Source organism: Macrosteles quadrilineatus, unplaced genomic scaffold (assembly GCF_028750875.1).
Source record: "Macrosteles quadrilineatus isolate MER2022 unplaced genomic scaffold, UCM_ALF_1.0 Scaffold_3__2_contigs__length_128488019, whole genome shotgun sequence".
In the NCBI taxonomy this organism is placed as follows: domain Eukaryota; kingdom Metazoa; phylum Arthropoda; class Insecta; order Hemiptera; family Cicadellidae; genus Macrosteles; species Macrosteles quadrilineatus.
In genome coordinates, this window is record NW_026542596.1 from 39,521,114 (window position 1) to 39,546,569 (window position 25,456).

At 30.7% G+C, this 25,456-nt stretch overlaps 1 protein-coding gene across 1 annotated transcript in view; it reads left to right on the plus strand.

The window, feature by feature from the left end:
* LOC128989128 (uncharacterized) overlaps nucleotides 1-25,456 on the plus strand; it is a 54,807-nt gene that overhangs the window by 14,039 nt on the left and 15,312 nt on the right. The window contains exon 2 of the mRNA XM_054410994.1: nucleotides 22,945-23,046. Within this exon, the coding sequence (XP_054266969.1) occupies nucleotides 22,945-23,046 (102 nt within the window). The remainder of the gene's footprint in view (nucleotides 1-22,944; nucleotides 23,047-25,456) is intronic.

The following is a 25,456-nucleotide window of genomic DNA, read 5'->3' on the forward strand; positions in this document are numbered from 1 at the left end:
TAGTACTCATGGTAAGACCTGGACCCGGGACCGATTTTATTTTTCGTTTTGAGGTCCCTAGAGGCCAAAAACACCATCCGTTCAAATTCATATATATATATATATATATATATATATATTTATATATATATTTATATATATATTTTTATATATATATATATTCAATTCAATTCAATTATTTAAGATGGGGACGCCACTATGTGCGTATTTTAACCCAAATATGAGTGTAGGATGAGTGGCGCGATCTTGTAGTCTTGTTAGTGACTAAGGCCGACATGTTCCTTAGACACAGCTGTTAATTAATAGCCCATACAGCTAATGGCAACTAAGGGACCTACAGTTTATAGTGGAATCCGAACCACATTTTCCCTTGTAATTTACGAATTGGTCTAATTATCAGGATAATACTGCGGATAGTCGTAGTACTCACTAGTGCGGACGTTAATCCACACCAGGGAGCATCGCATCCACAGTGCATCCCTATAAATATCCACAATTCGTGACCTCCCAGTAGCTGGATTACAGGACGACGCCACCCGTCCCAGTCATAACTCGAATCATAATGTGTCCGTTAGCGCGATAACTCGAGCAAAAATGATCCGATTTTGATGAAATTCGGTACAAACGTGTAAACCTACGTTTATTCGAACGAGTTCGCAAACCAGCATGATCGGACTATGGGAACAGGGGTTTATGGGGGCTTTTATGGGGTAAAAATGGGTTTTTCCTATTTTTGACCAAAAACACATAAAATTTTGAAATTTCTTTCCAAACTATTTTGTAGAGCTTAAAAAAACAAATAATTTAGTATATTGAAGCGTTATAATGCGCCTAATGGTTACGGAGAAAATTCCAAAAAATTGTTAATTTAAAATTCCTATGTTATTCTTATGGAGAATAAGTAAACCGTTGTAGTGTGCTTGTTTATTAACATATTTTGCCCAAATTTGGAAAATGTTTTTATTTCTTACTAACTATTAACATTTTACATAAAAAAAACACTTTTACCCTCCCTGTTGCAGCAAACCTAAGTATGTGTTAAACTGATTCTATTTAAATAGGGAATAAATGTGATATTTTTAAGGAGACATTTTAGTCTAAATCCAATCAGGCAAATGGAAATTCGCTTAGTCTGCAGGTTTGCTGCGGCGGGGGTATTATTTGTATTCCAAACATACAGTTTTACAACATTTTCATGTTATCAGAGCCAAGTTTAAATTGTTCTAGCGCTTCAGTATATTCTTTGTTATTAGAACTTATTAACCTCTTCAATATTTTCCGTTATTAGTTTGATTGATATATAATAAGACTTTAAATTGTTTGAATTTTATCAATAGTAGAATAAATATTCAACGTCTATTTATGAAACGACACAAAACAATTCTACCTCTATAACTTCTACTAGGAAGTAGGAAGAATGAATTGCACAGTAGTACAGAATAGTTTTAGGTTGAAAGGCATTCAATTTATTTATCTACCTATATAATTAAATAACTTCTTGATCAGCATTGTACGCGTTATTAAATTTACGGAAAGTAAATAAAAGAAATGTCTTATACAGTAACACAAAAAAATATATTTACGCTTATACTGTTGTTACTCACAAAACGGTAAATATACAAAGGTAAGTGGTGATCGATTTCGATTGGACACGATGACGTTATTTGCCTATTGGGTCTGATGATGATTGGAGTGTCCAATCGAAATCGATCACCACTTACCATCTTTTTTTTATATTTACCGTCTTGTGAGTAACAGCATAAGCGTAAATATGTGTTTTAAGTGTTATAAGACATTTCTTTTATTTATTTCCTGTATTATTCAAACTAAAATGCGACTGTTTCATGCAAATCCATTATGTTTTCTTCATTACAACGAATTTTACCGCTTAAGAAAAAGACAAAAAGTCCTTACTCTTACCCTTAATTTACGCATGTCTTTCATGTCATTTTTAATTTCGCAGCAACAAAAGTAGTTGAGGGAGGTTGGTTTGTTTTGATTTAAGCCAAAAAGGGAAGCGATATAATGGAAATCTAATTTTGCATTGAAACAAATATTTACCTGTATTATTTTACAAATCAATTATGTAATGAGGACAATAAACACGAGGTATCCGGTGTGATTTCATTTATATTCTGAAATATCATTGAGCCAATTTATAGTTTATTCGAAAATGAAAATCATATACATCATATCAACAAAATAAGTGACTGAAACCTAAACAGAATGAATTGAAAATATATCGTGAGCTGTATTCATATGTATCTATACTTATGAGTAAATAATATGAAAAAACTAACTGATTGCATAATTTTAGCTTTTACTAAAAATTTACAAATGTATAGCAAATTTTCAGTAGGGTCTACTCATGCCCAAATTGACTGTATCGGTATCTTCAGGTTTTTGTACAACTAATTTCACTAAACCAATATTAATAGGAGTGTGACATAAGCCACAGTTATACATTAGATTTTGCTATTTTATGTCAAGATTCCATACGTTAGTTAAAAATATAGTATGTCCAAACACACAAAGCGTAATAGATATGATAGATTTTGATTTTACTTGGGGCGCAAAGTTCAATTCCTTAGTTACAAGGATTTTAAGAGACTCTTTATTTTTAAGGTACATTTTAATGGGAAAACGCAAAAAATGTAACTGTTTATAAAGATATACATAGATATATTTTTCCTAGTGTTTATTTCATACTATTATGTTCATAAATAACAATCAAACTAGATATTTCTTCTAAATTAATGTCTAAATCACGGGTAGCGTAATTAAGTATTAAGACTAGTTAAATTTAATTGGAATTCGTTACCTTAACAAAATACTACATACGCACAAGATTTAGTGATTTTGTTATCAATGGATATCCAAAGGGATGTTTCTTTAAATATCCATCCAACCAATTGATTTTGAGTAGAATTTGATTTGTGTGTTTCAAATTATTAAATGCTGTTTAATCTACGTTTAGTAAAGACTTAATGAACCGTAATGCCAAACTTAACCCCATATAATCACGTGGTAGGATGATTCAGCAGTTTACCACAAGTTTGTCCATACATTCTGCCGCCATCGCGCGCTGATTCTCCATAGAGCTATCAATCATAATCGCTTGATTCCTCCCTTGTCTTTAGAAAATACATTTAGAGCTGAGAAAATCACTTGGACAGTGAAATGAATGAGGACACATAAATGCGTTTACAATCGGTTCAGGTATGCAATGTGTTGTTCCATTTACAAAATATTGTTAGTTTTAATGTATGCTATTACCAGAAAAACTTGTATTTGTATTCCTGCAATTATTAACTCAATATTTCACTGAATAAATATTGTGCCACAAATATATATAGGTTGTGAAAATATATCAAATGAAACAGGTCGAAATTATTACATAGCAGAAACAATATCGGGTACTCTGATTTTTCGTAGACCTAATACCATTATAAAACATGATAGGAATTCAATTGGTCGTGTGTAATCACACATTAAAATCTGTTTTAGGTATATGTAGACTACAATATGATAGATTTAGGAAAAAATAAATATTTTGACTTTTTTGATAAATAGTGTCGTTTTGTCATTTTCAATCTAATTATTTCTTAAAATAACGCAATAGCTTTAAAATACTTTTTGAACATACTAACTTCGTTTATCTGGAAAACTTGATAAAAAAATTACAATTCAATTCTTCTTTATTCACAATTCATCTTTATAAAATTATCCAAGGGCAAAGAAAATTTTATGGGTTGAACGTCTTCAAAACATCGGAAATTCTAGCAATATTCCCAGAAATCTGTTTGAAACAATCTTCACAAGTAATTCATATCCATACAGAAAACACAGGGTTGTGTTATTTTAACACATTACTTTTTCACACAATGTAACAAAAAACTGATGCACTGACTAAATATGCCTTTTTTACCTTTTCCATTTTTGTCCTTTAACCATCTAATTTTACAAGTATTTCTTACGTCTATTTTGTAAACACAGTATTTTGAGTAAAATTTTCAGCTTATTTTAAAATCAACCACTCGTAGTATCTGGTTGAAACCTCAGATGGAATATTTCAAAAGGTCCACCATCGGCCACACAACAGTTATATAACTGGGGGTCATTTAAACAAAGGGTCATTTAACCGTTCCAGTGTGGTTGTTGTTGGCAGGTATCTTTCTTTGACTGTCAAACTCAATACTTTGAAATGTGATACATTTGGTTAATCGCATGCAGGCCAAATCAGATTTAATATTTTCTCACTTGGCAGAGCTTAAGAGGATGTAGAGAATAAAAACTGCCAACAAGCATTTTTAGCTTTAATGGTTTAGTTTTAAATATTGTCAGTGAAAACCAAGAACAAATATCGGTAAAGCTGTGTAAGGTACGATAGTAATCAAGGTCTTAGCTGCACTACATTGTACACAAAAATTAACAATTGCTCCTAAGGAAACATATTTGTAATAAATTACATCAACTATGTTATGTTACCTTCTTTTTAGACGTTCTTTTTTCATTACAGACAAAATCTGAGTAGATATGAATATTAGTATTTTCAACCATCATGGACACATGTACACTGACTAATCGTTTTAAAGTCAACTAAATATATTGTAATTTGACACTGAATAAATTCATTAGCCCTTGGTTGAGATTACCCAAAATATTTACAAAGTCAATTCAACCTACTCTAATTTAACTCTCACTATTAGAGTCAAAAGAGTTGCTATTTACTATATTGCGATATGTTTTTAAATCGTAAATCTAAAATTACATTTACACCAGCACTCTTTGTAAATTACATTGAATTCAATAAAGTAATAAAAACCAGTATATGAATAATGTAATTTAAAATTTCAACATTACTTTTTATATATAATTTTTTATATGGCCATTACTAAGTAACGCACCAGGGCAATAACGTAATGGTAATGTATTGACTGTCACGGTAAACCAAAGGTTGAGCCGACGCTTAATCTAACACTCTCAATCATATGACTATTAGATTAGCGAAGATTAATAAACATAAAATGAACTATTTAGCCATAGATATTTAAAATCAGTAAAACATTTTTGACACATTCCAAACCCAACAATACAATACAAAAACGTAATTATATTCTTATTGCAACTTGTTAAACTGTACCTTTAAAGTGATTTTTTTTTACAAAACCTTTGTGTATTAGGGATTCCTTTACATTAGTGCATTTTTTACATGTTTGTATCTCAATATATATCAATTCACTTTATTATCCAAGCAAATTGCAACTTACTACGATTATATGTAGTGTGTCTAGTTATTTTAGCGAAATATTCAATTAAATGTAAACTTATGCCTGTTAAAGAAATGTTCTTCCTAACTACATGCGTTTTCATACATTTATATAAAACCATCAATCGGTAGCCATTTTATTCGACATGTGTTTAGCACAGTTTTTTTTATTGGTCAATTTAGAGATAGGTTGTATTATAAGTATAACATATTTTATAAAAGTGTTTATTAAATAACAAGTGTCTCAAAATTGATATTTATTTCGGATCAAGATTATCTTCCATTTAACTGATAACACCCTAAAACGACTCCGTACCCCAAAACTTCCATTGTTAACCACTATCAGTCAATACTGTTATTGACTAAGGGCAGGCGTAATACGATAGATGTGGCCTAGAAAAAGGTACTTGTTATCAGACGTAGAAAACAAGATGTTATCATTGATTCCCCTCCTCCCCGATGATTTGTCGCTCCTGTCGTTGTAGCAATGTTTAGCTCCACTCTTTGCTCCAGGATGTTTACCAGAGTTGTCTCTAATTACTCAGCGATGTTCAAGATGTTGAAATCACCAGACAGACAAAACCTGTCAATCTCTAGAAAAATCTAGAAGATATTTAGTTTTGTCACACTATTTTATTTTGCGATAGAACAGACGGTGAGCATTTGATTTGCAACGACCTAAATGTATTTTTTTCTAGCTATCTTTTCTGGGTTTCAGCTAAAACCTAATGGATTAGAGATAACTAATCACTTCATTTCAAGGATTTTTGCAGCACGTGAATAGACCTACTACCAAATAAAAAGAATTTAGCTTCCTCAAAACAACCAATAAAATGTCCCATTCTGATAACAAGTATTGAAATATATTTATGACCATCGTACAATTCAAGTACAGAAGACATGCCAAACGATATACTAGACGATATCTACTTAACTTGTAAGCAACTTTTCTTAGTATAAACATAGTTTCTTTATTATTATTATATTACCAATTGAGATGGGGTCGTAATTTAACCCAAATATGAGTGAATAATGAGTTTAAAATTAGGTGAGATGCTTTATGAAACTTTTTAATTAGTAATACAAATATTTACTTTTGCGGTTTCATTAGAAGGGGCCATTTACAAGGACTCAATAATCTAGGACATCTCGGTCCAATGAGTTCGATCCATCCAGAAACATTGAAAAGCTACTTACTTTTTTCAGGATTGAACTGGTGACCTTGATCTTATGATTTACTATGTGAGCACTATAATCACTAAGCTACCTAGCCATTTTTGTATTAATCAGTTGATTAATTTAATTCATTAACCATCTTAACGCATTACTTACAAGTGATTAGATGTTTCAAACAATTCGCAACTGTCGTTTCCGTTGCAATTAACTGTAAAAAGCTGTTATATTTACCCATAACGTTTAGATAGGACCTGTATACATAGCTATGCGTAATTTAATTCAGAGAATTAATCAGATGAATATCTTGCATAGGATAGTACGTATAATTTAAAATTTAAATTTTATCTAGTCCCTTTTCTTGATTTATTCATATCAATGACAACTATCACTCTTACAAACACAAACACAAAGATTTCCAGTCTTATCAATCCATACTAAATTACTTGTTTGATTGTCCAGGAATCGATTTTCTGATATCAGATCATTGTGGTGTAGAACAGAGGCGAGATTGAAAAACTTGATAACAAACATGGAGAACAAAGTTTAATTGATAACGACTACAGTGAAAGTTCATTTTGTAGAAGTTACTAATCGGAATTTTTACCTGGAACAAATGTTTTCCAGGACAGTACTTACTATAAAAAGAAATTATGATCTTGCACAATATGTAGGCATATAAAGAAACCATATAATATGTATACATAAAATTAAATTCAATATTGTGTTATCTATATATTAATTTGAAACTCTTTTTCTTTGTCACAGCTATTTTGAGAGAAGGGCTGGGCGTAGAAACTCGGTAGAGGTGTCTAAAGAAAGGTCTTGATCTGTAGATGAGCCATCAAAAGAGAAATATGGTGAATTCCCTTGGGGCTCTGCCCCCGTGGCCTTTAAATTCCCATCCCATGTTATTCTTATGGAGGAAAACGGGGTTTTTGTCACAGCTAATTTGAGAGAACGGCTGGGCGTAGAAACTTGGTAGGTGTCTCTAAAGAAAGGTCTTGGTCTGTAGATGAGCCATCAAAAGAGGAAAGAGGTAAATTCCCTTGGGGTTCTGCCCCAGAAGCCTTTAAAGTTGCCTCTTCAGATTTGTTTACATTACGACCATATGCATAATTCTACACTAATTTTTAATGCAACAGCTGATAATATTTAAATTGTGATTTATTGAATTTGTCAAAATGAAGTACAGTATTTGCAATGGATTTTTCTGATTTTAAAATTGATTTTCTTCTGCATCGTGTCATGTTTTGCAATATAATGTTCTATTACCAAATCATTGGAAAATCACAGTAACACACAAAATCACAAATAATAAACAAAAATCACAGTAATATCACAGTAACTCTTAAAATTATTTCTTTTGGAGTTAACTTATATCTATTGAAGTGGTAAAAAAGGCAGAAACCATCCCGCCTTTTTTTATCACTTCTTGGAGATTGTACGTAGGTGATATTTGTTGGCATATTGCATCTGTAGACGAAACTTGGGTTGTTGTAATTATTACAATAGAAAAGAGCGAGAAATCCTGGACAATTTGATATAGGCTAAAAATAAAACTGAATTAAAACTGTTCTACATTTCTTGAGCAATCATTGAAATAATCGATTTGCAAACAATGGAAACATAGAAAAAGTCATAGAACACAACCAAGTAGAAGAAATAGAAATAATTTTTTTTCATTCATAATCGTTGTCATAGACAACCTAATGTGGCTATAAGAGGGAAAAATGTGTAGAAAACACTAAAAAAAACAAGATAAGCTTTTTGAAAAAAGATAAGATATTTACAAAGATTTTGATTATATCTAACTGTTGTGTTGATCGTGAGTATTTCCATAATCTTTGAGTCGCCTGTAATGCTTCGCAATTGCTCGAATTCGAGCAACAGGTACACTAGTTACAATTATTGTGATAAATATTTTTATACTGTTATATTTTTACGTGAAAGCATAGCTAAGGATAAAAACAGGAAAATTGGGGAGTAAGCTTGTCTAGTGATAGAGCTTGAGGCTTCGGATCCCGATGTCCTGGGTCAAATCCCGCCAATCACCAATGGATTTTGTCCATGTGATAATTCCCCATTGGACCCTATAGGAATTGCATAACGTAATGTGTATGGCAGTTTTGGGTTAAAACCTAGAGTCCTAGGATGTGAAAGTGCGACATAAAAATAAAAGGAACAAAAGTGATGCCGTTTGCATAGAAATACTTTGAGTTTGTTACAATAAATACCTCGTTGATTCACTTTAAAGTGCCAAGTCCGGCCATTAACATAATTTATAATCAGTCAACACTGTGTTAAAGCTCTACCATATTCAATATTTTTTCTATTGTCCTAGGGTGCTACTAGGCAAGAGCCCGAGATGATTTTACATTACTTCAGGCTAGACCTAGGAGTCGCGGCATCAGTAATTTGGCGGGATTTGATCCCGGGACCTCTTGGACCGAAGTCCCACGTTCTACAAGCTCGCTCCCCAACTAAGGAGCTCTTAAGTACTAATTAGTTGTTCGGTAAAATCAGTTTATAGTTTTCAACAAATAAATGTTACGTTTTAGTTTGATTCAACTGTTACTCGTTCTTTTATCGTATTACACCATTAATAATATCAATTCCTCTATTTAAAAATGTTCACCATTTTTAAATGTGGTGGTTAACTTTAATATTGGCAAACTGTATTTTATGATCTTTTAGGATCTAGATACAATTATAAGACCTATTTATTCTTTGTATTTCCTTTTCAAACTTACTCGTTTAACAGTTACAGGATGTAGAGTGTACACAGCAATCCAAATTTTCCCTGGTTTAACAAAAAAGGTAACTTTTTTTATTACATATTATTTTTTTTATTTTTTACATACAATTCCAAGCCACAAAAGCCAATTGGGCTTGTCTGCAGCAATTATTCTAATTTTGTTATTTCACAGTGCTTTTTTATTCAATCAGTCTTTGTTATTCAATCAGTCGTTTGTTTCCCTTGTTTTTCTGTAAGAATTCAATAATATACCAAACTAATCATAGAATTTAAAGTAGTCAGATTTTAACAATCTATACTATTATATAAAAATCTAATGGTGTCTGTCTGTATGTGTATTACTAATAGGGGCAAAAACTACTAAACCAACTGGGCTTAAATTTTACAAAATATACCTACCATACCAAGGACCATTGGACTATTCACATATCGATACTGACCGTAGGCTTTGCCCCTTTGGCTTTAAAAGCTCTGATGTGAACATTTTAAAAGTAAATATTGATAGGTCTCCATGGCTGCGATGAGAACACTAACAATGTTTGTTTACATTTGCTTTGGCATTTCAATGTAAACAAGAAGAACTGCTAAACTGCATTATTTCACAATTAATTTCAGACAGCTGATACTATGTCAATGACTATAGAAAAAAAAATCTATAACCTTTGCTGTATCAACTCCGGCTTTGATTTGGATTTTTTAAAGCGTCTAAGTTATGAAAATAATGTTATTGATATGTTTTCATGGAAACAGTATGAAAATTACACTGTATAGATGTTTGTATGAATTTACGTCGTTGATTTTTGATTTCTAAAATCTGTTGTATATGTGTAACTATATTTAATTATCAAATGGTAATACAAAATACTCTTGTTTTATCTTAACATAGCTTTCAGTTCACATTTACTTTATTTGATGATTTCATTATTTGTGTTTTGCCACACCACTGATTAAATTAATCCAAGTAAAATATCATAAAACTAAGCAGTAAACAGTGTTCTTTTGTTTCTAAAGTTAATGAAATATCTGTTACTATAATTACTTAATGGTAAGTGTGAAAATGTAAAGGCAATGGACGATGGAACTGATTAAAAGAACTGGTTTAAGATGTTTGTTAATATTTTTGTAGAGTAGAATCAGAGATGCAATGAAACATATACTGTATTTGCTATTACATTTTTTAGTCCTTGATGCTTTGGTAATCTTATTAGTTTTGTCTGCTGTCTTTAATGCTAAATTATTTGTTTAAAATTTTGTATAGTACCTCTATAGTTGTATAGCTTCTTTAATATTTCAAAAGACTGTATTTATAAGGCACAGCAATATTTCTAAAGCTTATAACAGCTGACTTAGTTTTGCTAATGATTTATTGTGAGTGAAGAAACTGAAGATGGAAGAATTAATAAATGATCCTACTAATATTATAAATGAGAAAGTTTGGATGTATGTTTGTGACAAGTAAACGCGAAAAATACTTGTCGGATTGGGCTGAAATTTGGTATGATGATAGCTCACATTCCCGATTAACATATAGACGCATTCTTATCTTAAAAGGCCTTTTCGGGCTCTGCCCCAGTGGCTCTGGAGTTTCCCATGTTAACCTTATGAGTAATCGTATTTAAAAGGAATAAAAGAATTTTGTCAGCTGTTTCAACTACACAAGTTGGTTCTATGATATTGAATAGCATTAAAAAGTTACAAGGTTTACCAACAGGGTGCAGTACTATTATTTTTTTACATTTATGACAACAGCTATCCTATTAAGGCCATAAAGGTAAAATTTTGTTTTTAAAAGGCTTATGTGTAACTATTTTATCAACAGATGTAAAAATCAAAATGTTTCTATTTCGTGTTTTCTTCCCGTTGCAAAGCACGGGTACAACAGCTAGTTATTAATAAACAATGAAAAAAGTAACAGTAATAAACGGATTTAAACTATTGAAAAAGTAACAATAATAAACATTTGGAACAGTGAACAACAATGATAAAATATGAAACACAGTTATCTTTAACTCAGATCTAGACATAATTTTTTTTAACTTCTTCTTTAAAACTCTACAATAACATATATTCCTCAGCTGTACTGGTAAACTGTTTAACAAGAATGGAACTAAATATTCCCTTGTTCTTTTAGAATATTTATTTGTTGTTCTAGGCACAATAAAGAACATTTGCCTTCAGTTGTAACTATGGACATTAAGGTTTTTGAACTCATCTGAAAAATAATAATCTGTTGTAATTATAAACTTAAACAGCCCATCAACTTAAACTGTAACTCTTAAGCAAATAGCTTTGGGCAAAAATTTCAACAATAAAAACGTTTTCCTAATTGCATTTAAATTCTTATAGAATCATAAAACGCAAGGTGTTTCATATAAATGTAAAAAATTGCTGTCATCTTGAAAAATTGAAATTCCTATTTTTATTAGATGAAAAATAATTGGTGTTGTCCATTATTGTTTTCTCTTTATATAAACGTTTTACGTTCAGGTAAACCATATATCTCAGTGTAGGTTGAAATATCTTTTTAAATCCGTCCGTAGGCCAACAAGTATTGAAATCGGATAATGCTAACAAACATAGTTCGTCGAAATGTTTATCAAAATCGACCAAACCACTTTTAAGCTCTTGATATGGTGACCACAACGCTCAAACAAATTGAAACTAGTTATTCTCAGCAGCTATATAAAATAGAGTTATTGATATCTAAATATCAATAAAGTGAGTGTAAAAATAATGAGTGTATGAAACATAAAAATATCAAAATTTTCAAAATGTTTAAGGGAAAATTGATTAGCAACTTCAACAAGCCTTAGTATTATCTGTTTAATTACTTTATTTAGTTTTGTTTATAGCAAGAATTTCTATTTTTGTATTATTATGTTTAACAACAGTAGGTATTTTAGGTATACGTTTATGGAGATCCTGGCATATTTGCCTAATCGTTTTTATAAATACGTGGAATTTGGGTAGATGTTTTTAAATAGAGAATTTTGGAGCTAATAAATGTTTTGATGATCCAGTACGACGTAGGTAAATTGTATTCAATGACTCATTTGTCAAATAATAGCCAAGTCTGAGTTTTGAATCAGACAAATTCCAGAAGCAGAAAAAAATTTATTATAACAGATATTTTTAATTGGTTTAAAACTATTATATTAGAAGCAACTAGAGCTCGCCCCGTGGTCGTAAACTCGACCAAAAGTAGGTATTGAGCAAACTTCTCTATTTTCACCCTACACCTAACCTAACCAAATAATGAACACAGACCACAGTTATAAAAACATGAAAGAAAATCTAACAGTTTTAGAATATGAAAAAGAACGTGAGAAACTTAATGTAAAAGAAGAGCTAAATATTTATATACACAACAAAAAGGACCCCAACAACATACTTAACACAATGATTCCAAAATTAAACCAACCTATCTACGATAAAATTGAAAAACTAAGGAAAAAAGAAAAACATTCATATAGATAGTATAGTGAAAAAATTAATATCAAAATTTATTAAGATTTAGTTAACATATATTATATTTTATTATTTTTACATATGATTATATTTTTTATTTTTTTAGTTTAAAGAATGAGGTTATGGTAAAAATGACTTGATCATGGACTTAGTCTCCGAAACATGTCGTCATGAAAAATAAAATAATTACCAAAAGGGTACTTTGTTAAATATGTTTTTGATTTTTATTATATAAGTAGCCCAAAATATGCAAGAAAATTATATATATATTTATATATATATGAATTTGAACGGATGGTGTTTTTGGCCTCTAGGGACCTCAAAACAAAACAAAAATCGGTCCCGCGTCCATGTCTTACCATGAGTACTACGGTAATAGCTTATTCTCTATATGGGAAATTCGCTAAAAATATAACGGATACAGAACATTTGTCAGTCACCATTATTCTTTTCTTCAAGACCGTTTTCACTTTTTGTCATACTTTTAAACGCGCTCATCCATCATTCCATTCAATGTCTAAATCACTTTCAAGTGTAAACATGACAAATATCTTACTAAATCTTTTGGAAACTAACGCTTGTTGTTCAAACAACAATTCTTATGTCACCCACGCTCGTGTCCCTGTCAAGTTCCCTAAAAATATGACTCCGTTTGGTTTATAACACTTTAAGGGTTGATACTTGTAGTGATTAAAAATTCCAAATTATTGTTGAGTGTTGACATTTAACTGGTTTACTTTATACATCACCACTATTGACACTTTATACTAGTTTTTGACAATTTTCTATCACTGAAGATATTTATAGACATGATCTGTGTATGCGATACAGGTGTGGCTTAACGTCCACACTAGTGAGTACTACGACTATCCGCAGTGCTATCCTGATATTTAGACCAATTCGTTAATTACAAGGCAAGAATGTAGTTCGGATTCCACTATTAGTTGCCATTGGCTGTATGGGCTATTAATTAACAGTCCCGTCTAAGGAACATGTCGGCCTTAGTCAGTAACAAGACTACAATTAATACCACGTCACTTATCCTACACTCACCTTCATTCATATTTGGCTTAAAATACCTACTGACGTATGGTAACCATTTCAATTAAAAGTATTAATAGTCCAGGCAACGAAGACAAAACATGATATAGAGAGTAAAAATACAAAAAATTCATGTTTGGGAAAGTCATGCTTAAATGTTTCCAATTTTCTAAGCATGCTGGGAAATATCACATGAATCACATGAAAAATGTATACAACCATTTTTTAAACCGACGTAACTGCTTAAGAAACCAAACACAATTCAATAAAATACATTTATCACTTTTTAACTTTCTCTAAATTAAAGTTTTCATTAATTTTGAAATACAATTTATCTTAAAAGTAATTTCAGTTAATTTTATCCAAAATAACCAGATTATTTTATGTCTTAATTAGTTGGTTAAGACTGTGAAAAGGAAACATGAGTCGAAGTTACAGGTGGATGACGTTGACGACTAAAACTCACTTGACTTTGACAGCTCTCCACTTTTCATCGCTTTTCCATCAATAAATATATCGTGTAAATCTCTTAAACCTCTCCCCAATCAACTTCTTAAATAGTTTATTAGGTACTTTTCAATTTTAATACCATCCAATAATGATACAACGAGTACTATGCGATATTGTTGTTATCCTTTAATTCAAATGATCCTCACACATAAATGCGATTAGCATAAAAATGTAATTTATAGTCGTAAAATTTATATTTTTACAGGACTAAGGATTTAGTAGTTTTTTCTATAAAGTCAAGCACGTTACTTGAAAACCTTTTTCCTCAGCTCGAGTGCATCTCAGGGAAAATCTACGAATACTGTAAGAACGATATTTTCCTGTAGATGTGCAGAATCCCTTTATAAACTATAATAGGCTCAAAAATAAGGAAAAAATAAATTTTAAATTTTGCCATGCTGAGGACTAAATAACAACGAAATATAAACAGAAAATCAAAACACGTTAAAGAAATTGCAATCACATGTTTTATTTACAGCGTGGGGTTAAAATAGAGAAGTCTGTACATTAGATATTTTTGGTCGAGTGTTTGGCCACCTGACGGCTTAGTATTAAAATATATTTAATAATATATGTATTTATAATACGGAAAAATAAATTAGCCATTTCCAACCACAGCGGATACTTAATGTACTGTATGAATAACACTGGAAGATTAATTTTTTAAGAATAAGTTTTCTGATAATTTTGTTTGTGTTTTGTATTAATAGTCAAAGGTCTTGTGTTGTTTATATAATAATTTACAGTGAATTCTAAACTGTGGTTTCTTAGTCTTAGAGGTTTAAATATTTTCCTTAAACATGTTTATTAGGTTCTAAATACGTCGACAAAGGGGTGAAGTTTAGATTCAACTACATGACAGTTTATTACTGATTTAGTTCAGCTACTTCTTCATCCAGGGTAATTTACTAGCTCAATGATCATGGACAGCTGGTTTTAGTTAAAAAAAATTTGAATTTTACTTTTCTTAGAATCAAACTGGAAAACTACTGATTAAAAGGTGAGAAAAAATAATAATCAGCTACAAACCGCAACCCTGAACATAATAACATATTTTTAATTAAATATTTCGCCCCTCAAAGAACAGCAAATGTGTCTATACTGTAATTATTGTAAATATTATTCCACTATTAAATCCGACCACATAAGTTATAAAGGATACAAATATTTTACAAAGATTGAGTAAAAAGATTTTTTAAGTAAACGTAGCTAAACATTTAACAAGTGGTCCGTAAACACTAAATTGGGGTTGAATGGGAAAATCATCATTTTGCAATTGAATTCCTTGTCAAATTTGATTCTCTGTTGTTACAATTTGAGCCCCTTCACAAATTGGTCAAGTGAACCTCGACCCACCATTAACCCCCCCCCCCCCGCATAAACCTCCGATAATCGTATTATATGTAGTGAGAATCGAAAATCTTCCAATCCAGCCATTTTCACCGCTTAAATTGTTTAAGTCGCCCTTTTTTGCACTCATTGGAATGGCCAATACATAAAATTTGCATTTTCTACAACTCCAACTGGTGAACTTTTCACGTGTTATGTAGGATTGGTTTTGTAGGAGTTTAAATAATATTTAAATGGTTCTAAAAGTATACGGTCAACTATTTCAAGAAACGTTAGCAAACACATAAATCGAATTGCGTGGTGTAAAACCAAAGAAGTAAGCCTATTTTAAAATTTATTTTATAGGTTGTCAGTTTTACCATCCCTGAGTAGAAGTATTTAGTTTAGTACTTTAATTTTCCTTTCAATTATCTTCCAAAACAATATTTATTAAATAGAAGCAGTAAATTATAACTACATTTTTAAGTACAAGTTGGATTACAAGACACATTTTACTGAATAATAAAGAAATACAATAGCATGCATGTCATTGCTGTATTCAACAGATATAAAGCTCAAATTGAATAGATCTAACTCTTATAATAATCTTTTGGATAATCCTATTATTAAATAAGACAGTTTAAATAACTTATTTAATTGTTTTTTTTTATTTCCAAACAGACATATCCGTTAGATGTTGTAAGAGGTCAAAGTATAACATAACAATACGAAAATCAAGAGTGGTTGACGCTGAATTTAACAACTTAAAACAACATTCACTGCGCCAACTATGCACTCAAATTATTTCTACAAAAGATTCATTGTTAACAAACGCAGAATTTTTTTTACGCAACCATATTTTTTAAAACCATTTAATTACTTTTAATGTATTCTTCTACAATACACACTCACTAAGCATTCAAACACACCATGTTGAGTCTAATTCATAATAAATTCGCAATAAAACTATACATTGCAGACAACAAAGCAACAATCTACATCAGCTGATCGACAATGAAGTAAAGAACAGGAAAATGGAGAAAAAACAGTGTTTAAGGTCCTGATAATTTGGGTTGCCTTTAAACACCCTTTAGTTATAACAGGCTAAATAATATACTTTTCTAGACTACACACAATACATAATTCATATACGCTTAACCCAATTGAACCAAGTTGTGTGTGTCTTCAATGAGCCTCATGTAAAATAACGTTATTCGTTATGATATTCAAGTAGCGAGCTCTGTGTAAGTAATTAAATCAAAGTAAGCCCGTGGTTTAAATGCTACCCGAGTTGAAGTTTAATAAAACTTTGTTTCGTGGTCTTTGTGCATTTAAGACGGGTCTAAATCGTGTTTTCAATTTACATACGCTTATCTTTCAGTTACCTTAACATCTTTCTCTGTTTAGTAAATTAACCACGGTGGCCTTTATGTGTGAGACTAAGTTTGAGAAGGGATAAAGCAGTGAAAGTCCTTTGGTATATTTTGGTAATTGTATTTGTGTGGCTTAACATGTTACATACAACTACTGAAGGCATTACCTGTTATACAAAACTGTCAACAACAGGGAAATAAGGTTACAGTATTTTGCGTTGTAGTTGAGTTCAAGTAACTTATAGATTGATGAATGGTGTTTGAATTGAATTGCATTCAGTAGCTTCAATCGAAACGAAATTTCACACCGGAAATTTAAAACAACATAGTTTTAAACAAAAACAGAGTATAAAATCAACGTAATCACCAAGGCTATTGTTATTATTTTAATCTTTGAGTCGTTTAAGTGCTTTGTGGATGATCTTAACTAGCTTTAAATTATACTAGTTATTCCACCCGTGCTTCGCAGCAGGATGAAAATACAGAGGATAAAAACGCGGTTCTAAAGACATTGTCATTATGTAGGTTTTTACAGTAGATTTAAAAATCTACTATAAAACCGTTACGCACAAATCATTATTTGAAGAGACTCACAATTAATCCGTACTGCTTATATTTAATGAATATATCTCCGGTTGATGTGTTGGGAAATCTAAAGGTTCACTCAGGAAATAGTTAACAAACAGCTATAAATAACAAACATTTGTAATTTCTAAAGCATATTTAATATTTTAAATGTGAATGAAACCCTTTAATTGAAGTTTGTGCATTATAAGAACATTTATCGAATAACTAATATTTTTTTGGGAAGTTTTTAATTGAGACCTTTCATTCAGTTACGCGCTTGATAGGTGATCGGCTTGGGGTGTTCTCAAAAGTGTGTGGTCCTTATTATCTTTATATATAGATGGTATTCTATAGCAATAGTTAAATTCGCATATTCCATTCGCTATTGAATTATATAACACGATGACCATTCAATGTTTAGACAGCATATGAGTTCTACAAATAATATCCATACGTATTATGTTAAATTTAGATAACAACCAATCGGGAAAACTGCATTTTGCTGAGAAGAAGAAGTATCTTCACAGTGTATGGATTATACTTTTTTAAAACTACAATGACTCTAAAGACTTAAATGAATAAGAAAACAATTCCAAATTCAGTATTGAGAGCCGCATATAATACTGTACTAGACATCGTAACTACCAGCCATCCAGAGATATAATCTAGAGTTTTATAATAAAAAAAACACATCTGCAGGGGCTAGGTTCTTTTACCCTCCGCCAAAAGACTTTTTAGCAATAAATACTGTCAAGACCTTAAAAACTAAATTGAAGGTGTATTTATTTTACTATCATACTACTCTTTCGATGAACTTTTGTTATAACTATTTCTAGATATATTAAGATATTGGTGCCATTCTGTATTTATACTTGTTATAAATCATGAATAAATCATTTCTGATTTCTGAACAAGAACAACAGATAAAGCTTGTGTTGGTTAGTCTATGATATAACTTAATACTTTCTAGAAATAATAATGAGACATAGAATTATTATTACCCGTTATTATTAGTGCCCCCATTTTAAATTATGATAATAATAATGATGACAATGATCATAATTTTATCATTTAACATACTAAAAAAATTATTTTAATTTAAATAACTAAGCGACTTTTTAACAATGTTGCACAGGTAAATTGATTCACACTGTGTGCAGGCAATATGTTTTATAAAAGGTTAGTTAACCAATAATAATTCGTAGGATAAACAAACAGAACACTAGACAAAACCCCCAAACTTTCTGGAATGTATCTTTCATTTCGCTGGAATGACAATTCAAATACCGATGAGTAAATACTGAAAACAAACAACGAAGAATAATGAACAAGAAATGAGCCCAACTCATGCATCTCAGGAGATTCGGGACTTGAGTATTCCTTTTAATATTGGATGGGATTTGCTTAAGAAAGCTAGAAGATTGCGTTATTAAACAAGGGAGTTTAATGTTAATCAATCATAGAATTTGAAAGACATGAAAACTATATTTTTTGCGCATAGCAAGTTTATACTTTATTCTGTCGATTTCTCATCTCCATAAAAATTAAGTGAACTATTGTAATTTAAATAATTTCTTTACTCGCAAACTTAGTTTTGGTGATTACATATGAATAGGTATAATAAATATATGTCATTTGCAAAAGCAAAAGCTTTACACCGTAATGGGCACATTGAAAGGTATCCAATTACGTTAATACTATTTTATTATTATTATTTATTATTGTTAGATTGAACCATTTTATTATATAAGATTTTTTCCTTGGTCATATATGATTGTTTTATTGTTGCATCCTAGGAATATTTTATTCTCTCTTTAATCACAGATTATATTGTTAAGTTTGCAGTTAACTATGCTTTCTGAAATATTTTCTGCGCATTTATAATGGTTTATTGATTTTTAAGTTAATTATTTGTTTAATATCGTACTTGTGTAATAATTCAACTGTCAAAACAGTGTTTTCTTTGTTATAAGCTTAACTTACGAAATGTTTGTCCAAAAACTTTTGTCAATATGCCTAACAATAACATTGTGTCTATTTTTTACAATTGTAGCTTATATTATGTTCAATTCAAGAACAAACAAAACCCAAATAACAGGCCAAGCATGAAAGATAACCATGTATTCCGTATTTATGAGATCGAAAATTCAATCAGAACAAATCATCTGCAGGAAGGCCCTAGGGCAACAACTGGAAACGCCTTAGTGTTCTTTAATACTTTACTTAAGCTCAGGATTTTCGATGTATTACTAAGGAGTTAATGTTAGTATCAAGGTAATATCTCAAGAGTATAACACTGTACAATACTTAAATGTTTGTAGTTTACAAACTAGTGAATTTCCCATAGAGGGAATAAGCTATTACCGAGGTCTCATATTACCATGTGTCCATTAGCATGATAACTTGAGTAAAAGTCATTCGAATTTGGTGAAATTCGATACAAACGTTTAAACATACATGTAGTAAACCAAATTAGTTCGTGAACCACCATGAACACACCATGGAAAAGGGGTTTATGGGGTAAAAATATAGTTTTCCCATTTTTTGGCCTCATTAAAAAGAATTAGTTTAGCTAATTGAAGCATTGTTGCACGCCTGATAATTAGAATAAGGAGTACGTGTTAACAACTTTAAATTTAAAATTCAATCTTTATTCTTATGGAGAATAAATATACTATTTTAGTTTGCTTGTATAGGGATATATTCTCATAAAATTTGGTAATTTTACTTATTTTGTACTAAGATAATAACATGTCAATAAAAACACACTAACAAACTTGAGCTCGTGTTCCCTGTGGCAACAGACCTATATGTACTCAATAAAATTAGTTTTATTTAATTAGAAAAAAATCTGACCATTTTAGTGAAAATCCAAACAGTCAAATGGAAATTTGTTTAGTCCTGAGTTTTGCTACATTGGCGGTTGGTCTTGTTCTACGTCATTCCAATGTTTTTTTTCGGGATAGGATATGGCTCAGATAAGCTATTTAACTGCTGTACATGGTAGTTGGATTGATTTAGTATTAGGTCTTAAATATAAAATTGAAACTGTTTATGAAATTACCCCTGTTTTATCATTTTGTAACGACTTCGTCAAACGTGGGTCTATGATATTAAAAAATATGTAGACAAGAATGAAATAAATCATAATTATCTCGTTGTTGGACGTGTGATGTATCCCTATGTAACGAAGCATCATTTGAAACTAGGTAAAGTAATATTTGAAAGTTATTTCAAATATTACTTCACAAGTTTAGTTTCTATCCGGGTAAAGCTTCTCTAACTTACATTTATTTAACAACACTTGTTGTCACTGTCCCTTTTTATGACACGATGTCTTAAACATTTAGCTTGAGAACGTTTTGACTGTGTGATTATTTAAGTGTAACCAGTAACTGATTGTACTATTAATATGAAAAATATTAAGTTGAGCTTGGCGATGTTTTGAAGCTTACCAGGAAGCGGAATGAAAATTGTGGCAATATACCATATCTATTAGCTTCTATAATTGGCCGGATAGTAAAAGTGATACAGAAAGAAGAGAGTTTACTTTTCAATACTAAGAACCATTCAAATACTACCAATAATACCATTCAAATAATACCATTCAATACTAAGAAAATAATGGTAATTGTGTTATAATTTAAAATAGCATTTAAATTTCAACAATTTGTTTTGACGCCTTTTAAGTGTTGAACCCAACGATATAAACATATCACCTGCATCATACAACATGATTCAAATAATTGAATAAGAATGAGCTCGGCATTATGGAATAAATAACAAAATATTTACTATTTAGGTTGGCAGCCCTTCGGTATTCAATGTTGAAGTTGTGGTGCACCTGCACCTTCCCACATGTTAAGCTGATCACGATTGTATATTAATATGGCCCTAAATACAGATATTCTACCCTGAATCAAATTTTCAATAAATAAAAATAATTTACTAGCCTATATGAGTAGTTCTTGGTTTTGAACCATGATATTGAAAACAACCCATACTCTTATTACCAAAACTTTCGGACCTGTTTCCCTTGGTTATAAGGTTTTAGAAAGAAATAAAACTGTGTTTTTATTAAATTACCTTTTGTGCAGACATAATTGCTAAACCACTAATTCTATTGTTGCAGACATTTCCCTAGAGGTCTTGATGTTTTAATTTACTCTCTTGTACATATTTTTCGGTAGGGTTGGAACAAAGGTTAAAAAAATGCTAACCACAAAAATAGATAAAATATGAATATTTAATATTTAATTGTATTTTGCAATGAACCAATACCATAATATAATATGAGATCAATATAATACTTGAACATGAGTTTGTATGAAATTTTTTTATTTTACTACTAATTGTAAACTACTGTCACGATAAATAATACTCGAATTAATAAGAGTTTCTTAGTATTGAGTAACTTGTAAAATCAATTAAAAAGTTTGTTCTACTTTCATGCTTGCCTTATATAGTTAGTTTATCTGCAAAGCTACGCCGTAAAAAGAGTAAAGATTTTCAAATATATTGAAATTGTTGTTAGTTTTTCTAAGCAAAGACCTAAAACCACAAGATATCTTCACCAGCTTCATTATTAAAAGGAATATTGATTGTTGTAACATTCTTTGCAATTCGTGGTATTGTTTCGAAACTGTATATTGCACTAAATATCGGACAAAACCCCATTTTATTTATTAAATGCAATCGGGGTAGTTTTTTTTTTTTTTTAATAGCTATTCTTAAGTAATCTTTTAGCGAATTTCCCATATAGACTAGGGAATAAGCTATTACCGTAGGTCTCGTGGTAAGACCTGGACCCGTGACCGATTTACTTTTTCGTTTTGATGTCCCCAGAGGCCCAAAACACCATCCATTCACATTCATATATTTCCTATAATACAAGTGATGTGTTCTGGGAAAAGGGACCTTATGATACATCATACATATTTTGAGTTATTCACATTTTCTTGCAGTTTTTTTTTTTCTTGCTGAAAAGTGCCATACTAATATTTGACGAAGTCGTCAAAGTTAAGAATATTGTTTTTAAATGATTTACTTTTCGTAAAATCGCGTTTAAAGTTTAACATATTTTCTGAGTCCAAGTAAAAAAATGTTGTCCAATTTTAATTTTTGTTTTATTTGTACAACTTTTTGAACATTTTGATACCATGGTTATCAAGGTTCTAATTTAATTTATTGCAAATAATAAGAATACAATATTGTGTATACTATATCTTTTTTTCGTTACATTTCCAAACTGTAATACATTTTTAAAAACGTCGTTTATTTATTAAAGGCTGCCACTAGCTAGCTCTAGTTTGTCGAACTAAATTATTCTGCAACCTTTAACTCGGATATTGCAGATAAATACTTTCCGTTCACTTAGATTTTCCTACGCCATATAGCAAGTGTGTTGATGTCACCGACACTAGACCTACTGCTGGTGACGTAATTGTCTGTTGCAGAACCATGAGGAGCCCGTGGTCGTTACTATGTCTCGGAGTCATGGGAGCCTTGCTGTTGCTGAGTTGTGACGTTGCTCCGGGCCCAGCTGGCGTCAACTGCAGGTACACATAGAGTAACAAACAACGGGACATGGAGTAATACGCATAGAGTAATAAACTACAGGACATGTAGTAATAAGGATACACTGTAGTGAATGACATGATATCTTTGACTTGGGTTGAAATGGACATTTAATTGCAATGTAGAAGTTCTAGCTAGTTTAGAATTTTTTTAATGTGGTTGATTTGGGTCACGTTGTGCGTTGATGTAAAATATTATTAACTGTAAAAACCCTTAAGCTGAACCTAAGCCGAACTGAAAAAAACTTATTAAACCGTAGCAAATTTAATTTTTTTATATATACCGGGTGTTCAAAAAAGGTGGGGACATATTTTACCTAGTGATTCCTTGGGTCAAAATAAAGAGAAAATCAAGAAAAATTTTTTTCCAAAATCGCTTCGTTAACCAGATATCCGTCATTTTTTATTTTTTACATAAACATTTTTATTTTTGAATTTGTTCAAACCGATCTTTATAAAACTTGGTATGTAGGTTAAGGTAGAAAAGACCAATGTCAGAAAGTTAATTAATCGTGATTCGACTTAAAATTTCAAAATAGTGGCCATTTGAATTTGTTTAACTTAAATTACTCAAAAACGGCTAATGTTATGAAAAACTGTCTAGAACACTTTTATTTAGATTTTTTAATTCCCTATCAAACGATACCAAGTTCAAAAAGATCGAATAAGAAATAGCTTAAATATTACGATTTTTTTGTAAAATGGTGTAGAATAAGGCAGAAGCTAGTCAGGTTTGCCCCATTTTACAACTACAAATCGTAATATTTCAGCTATTTCTTATTTGATATTTTTAAACTTGGTATCGTTTGATAGGGAATTAAAAAGGCTAAATAAAAGTGTTCTTGACAGTTTTTCATAACATTAGCCGTTTTTGAGTAATTTAAGTTAAACAAATTAAAATGGCCGCCATTTTAAAGTTTTAAGTTGAATCGATATGAACTTTTTTTGACATGGGTCTCGTTTACCTTAACATACATACAAAGTTTCATAAGGATCGGTTGAAAATATTAAAAGATAAAAATGTTTATGTATAAAATACAAAATGGCGGATATCTGGTTAACGAAGTGATTTTGAAAAAAATGTCATTCTTGATTTTATCTTTTTTTTGGCCCAATGAATCACGAGGTAAAATATGTCCCCACCTATTTTGAACACCCTGTATATATATGTACAGTAGTACAGCACCATGATACTGTACATACAATTTATATGCTTCAAAATATTTCAAACGTCTTTACCTGATTGCACGAATGTTAATAACATACAATCTGCAGACAATTGCAATATTTTTGATACAGTTTAAACGGTTTGTTATCAAAAAGGTTTAACAGGAGCACAGTGAAGAAAGATTTTACTTATTTAAGGTAGTACAATTTTCTACCCTTGGTTAAGTATCGGTAAAAATAAATCAGTAAAATCATATAATACTGCCATGACTCATAAAAATAACCCAATAAATAGTACTACTACCAAAGCTGCTTTTAAATCGTTTGAAAGGTCCTTTACTCCTTGGGGTGTTTACCTTGAATGTTAATTGTTGATGAATTTTAGTAGTTACTTTATTATTAACAAATTTTAAATTAATATTAATTATTGTTATTTTTTATCTGAATGAAGTCAAATTAATTTAAATCCAAGGCCTGCAATGGTTCCGACGTGATTAAGGAGAGCTTAAGATCTAATTAGGGTATTTCGATGAACTAAAACCCAAGTTGTAAAGCTACTTAATTTAATAAATTAGTAAATATTTTAACTTATGTAAAAAATGTATAACAACGTAATTACAATAGGCAGTTAATTTGTGCTTCACTTCGTCAACATTTTTTAAATGCATGTATTATTCCACTTGTGTGCACACATGTTTAGAAGAGTTGCCTCATTTTCCTAACTATGAAAACTGCAAACATGTTTCCTTATTACTGAAGTTTTTCTAAGCAAAGTTTCATGGATGTTTCTTAATTTTTTCACTCTTGCATTTTTTTATCTAAGTTACTTTAAAACTTGAACAAACGCCGTTGTGTTCAGGTAGGAAACACGCCAAACTGCATAATTGATTGACCGTTACAGGACACAATATTTATGGTCTTATGCTATTTTAGGCGTGTGGTACCTTGATTAAATACATACCTAAGCTAATAATTGATAGTTACATCATCATCTGGTGTCAAATTAAGTTGGTTTTATGTTTTTCAGTTTGTTAGTGCTCTAACTAATTTTATTATACAATAAATGTATTTTTTAAACATCTCATTGCAAATAGGCTACTAATTATAAGTTTAAAAACCCTTTTAAATTTGGACTTAGTCAACAGATTTTTTCAATGTGGCCCCAACTGAGAGGGTAAAATGAAAAATAAATGTTGAAAGAACATTATTTTGAATAAACATCGTG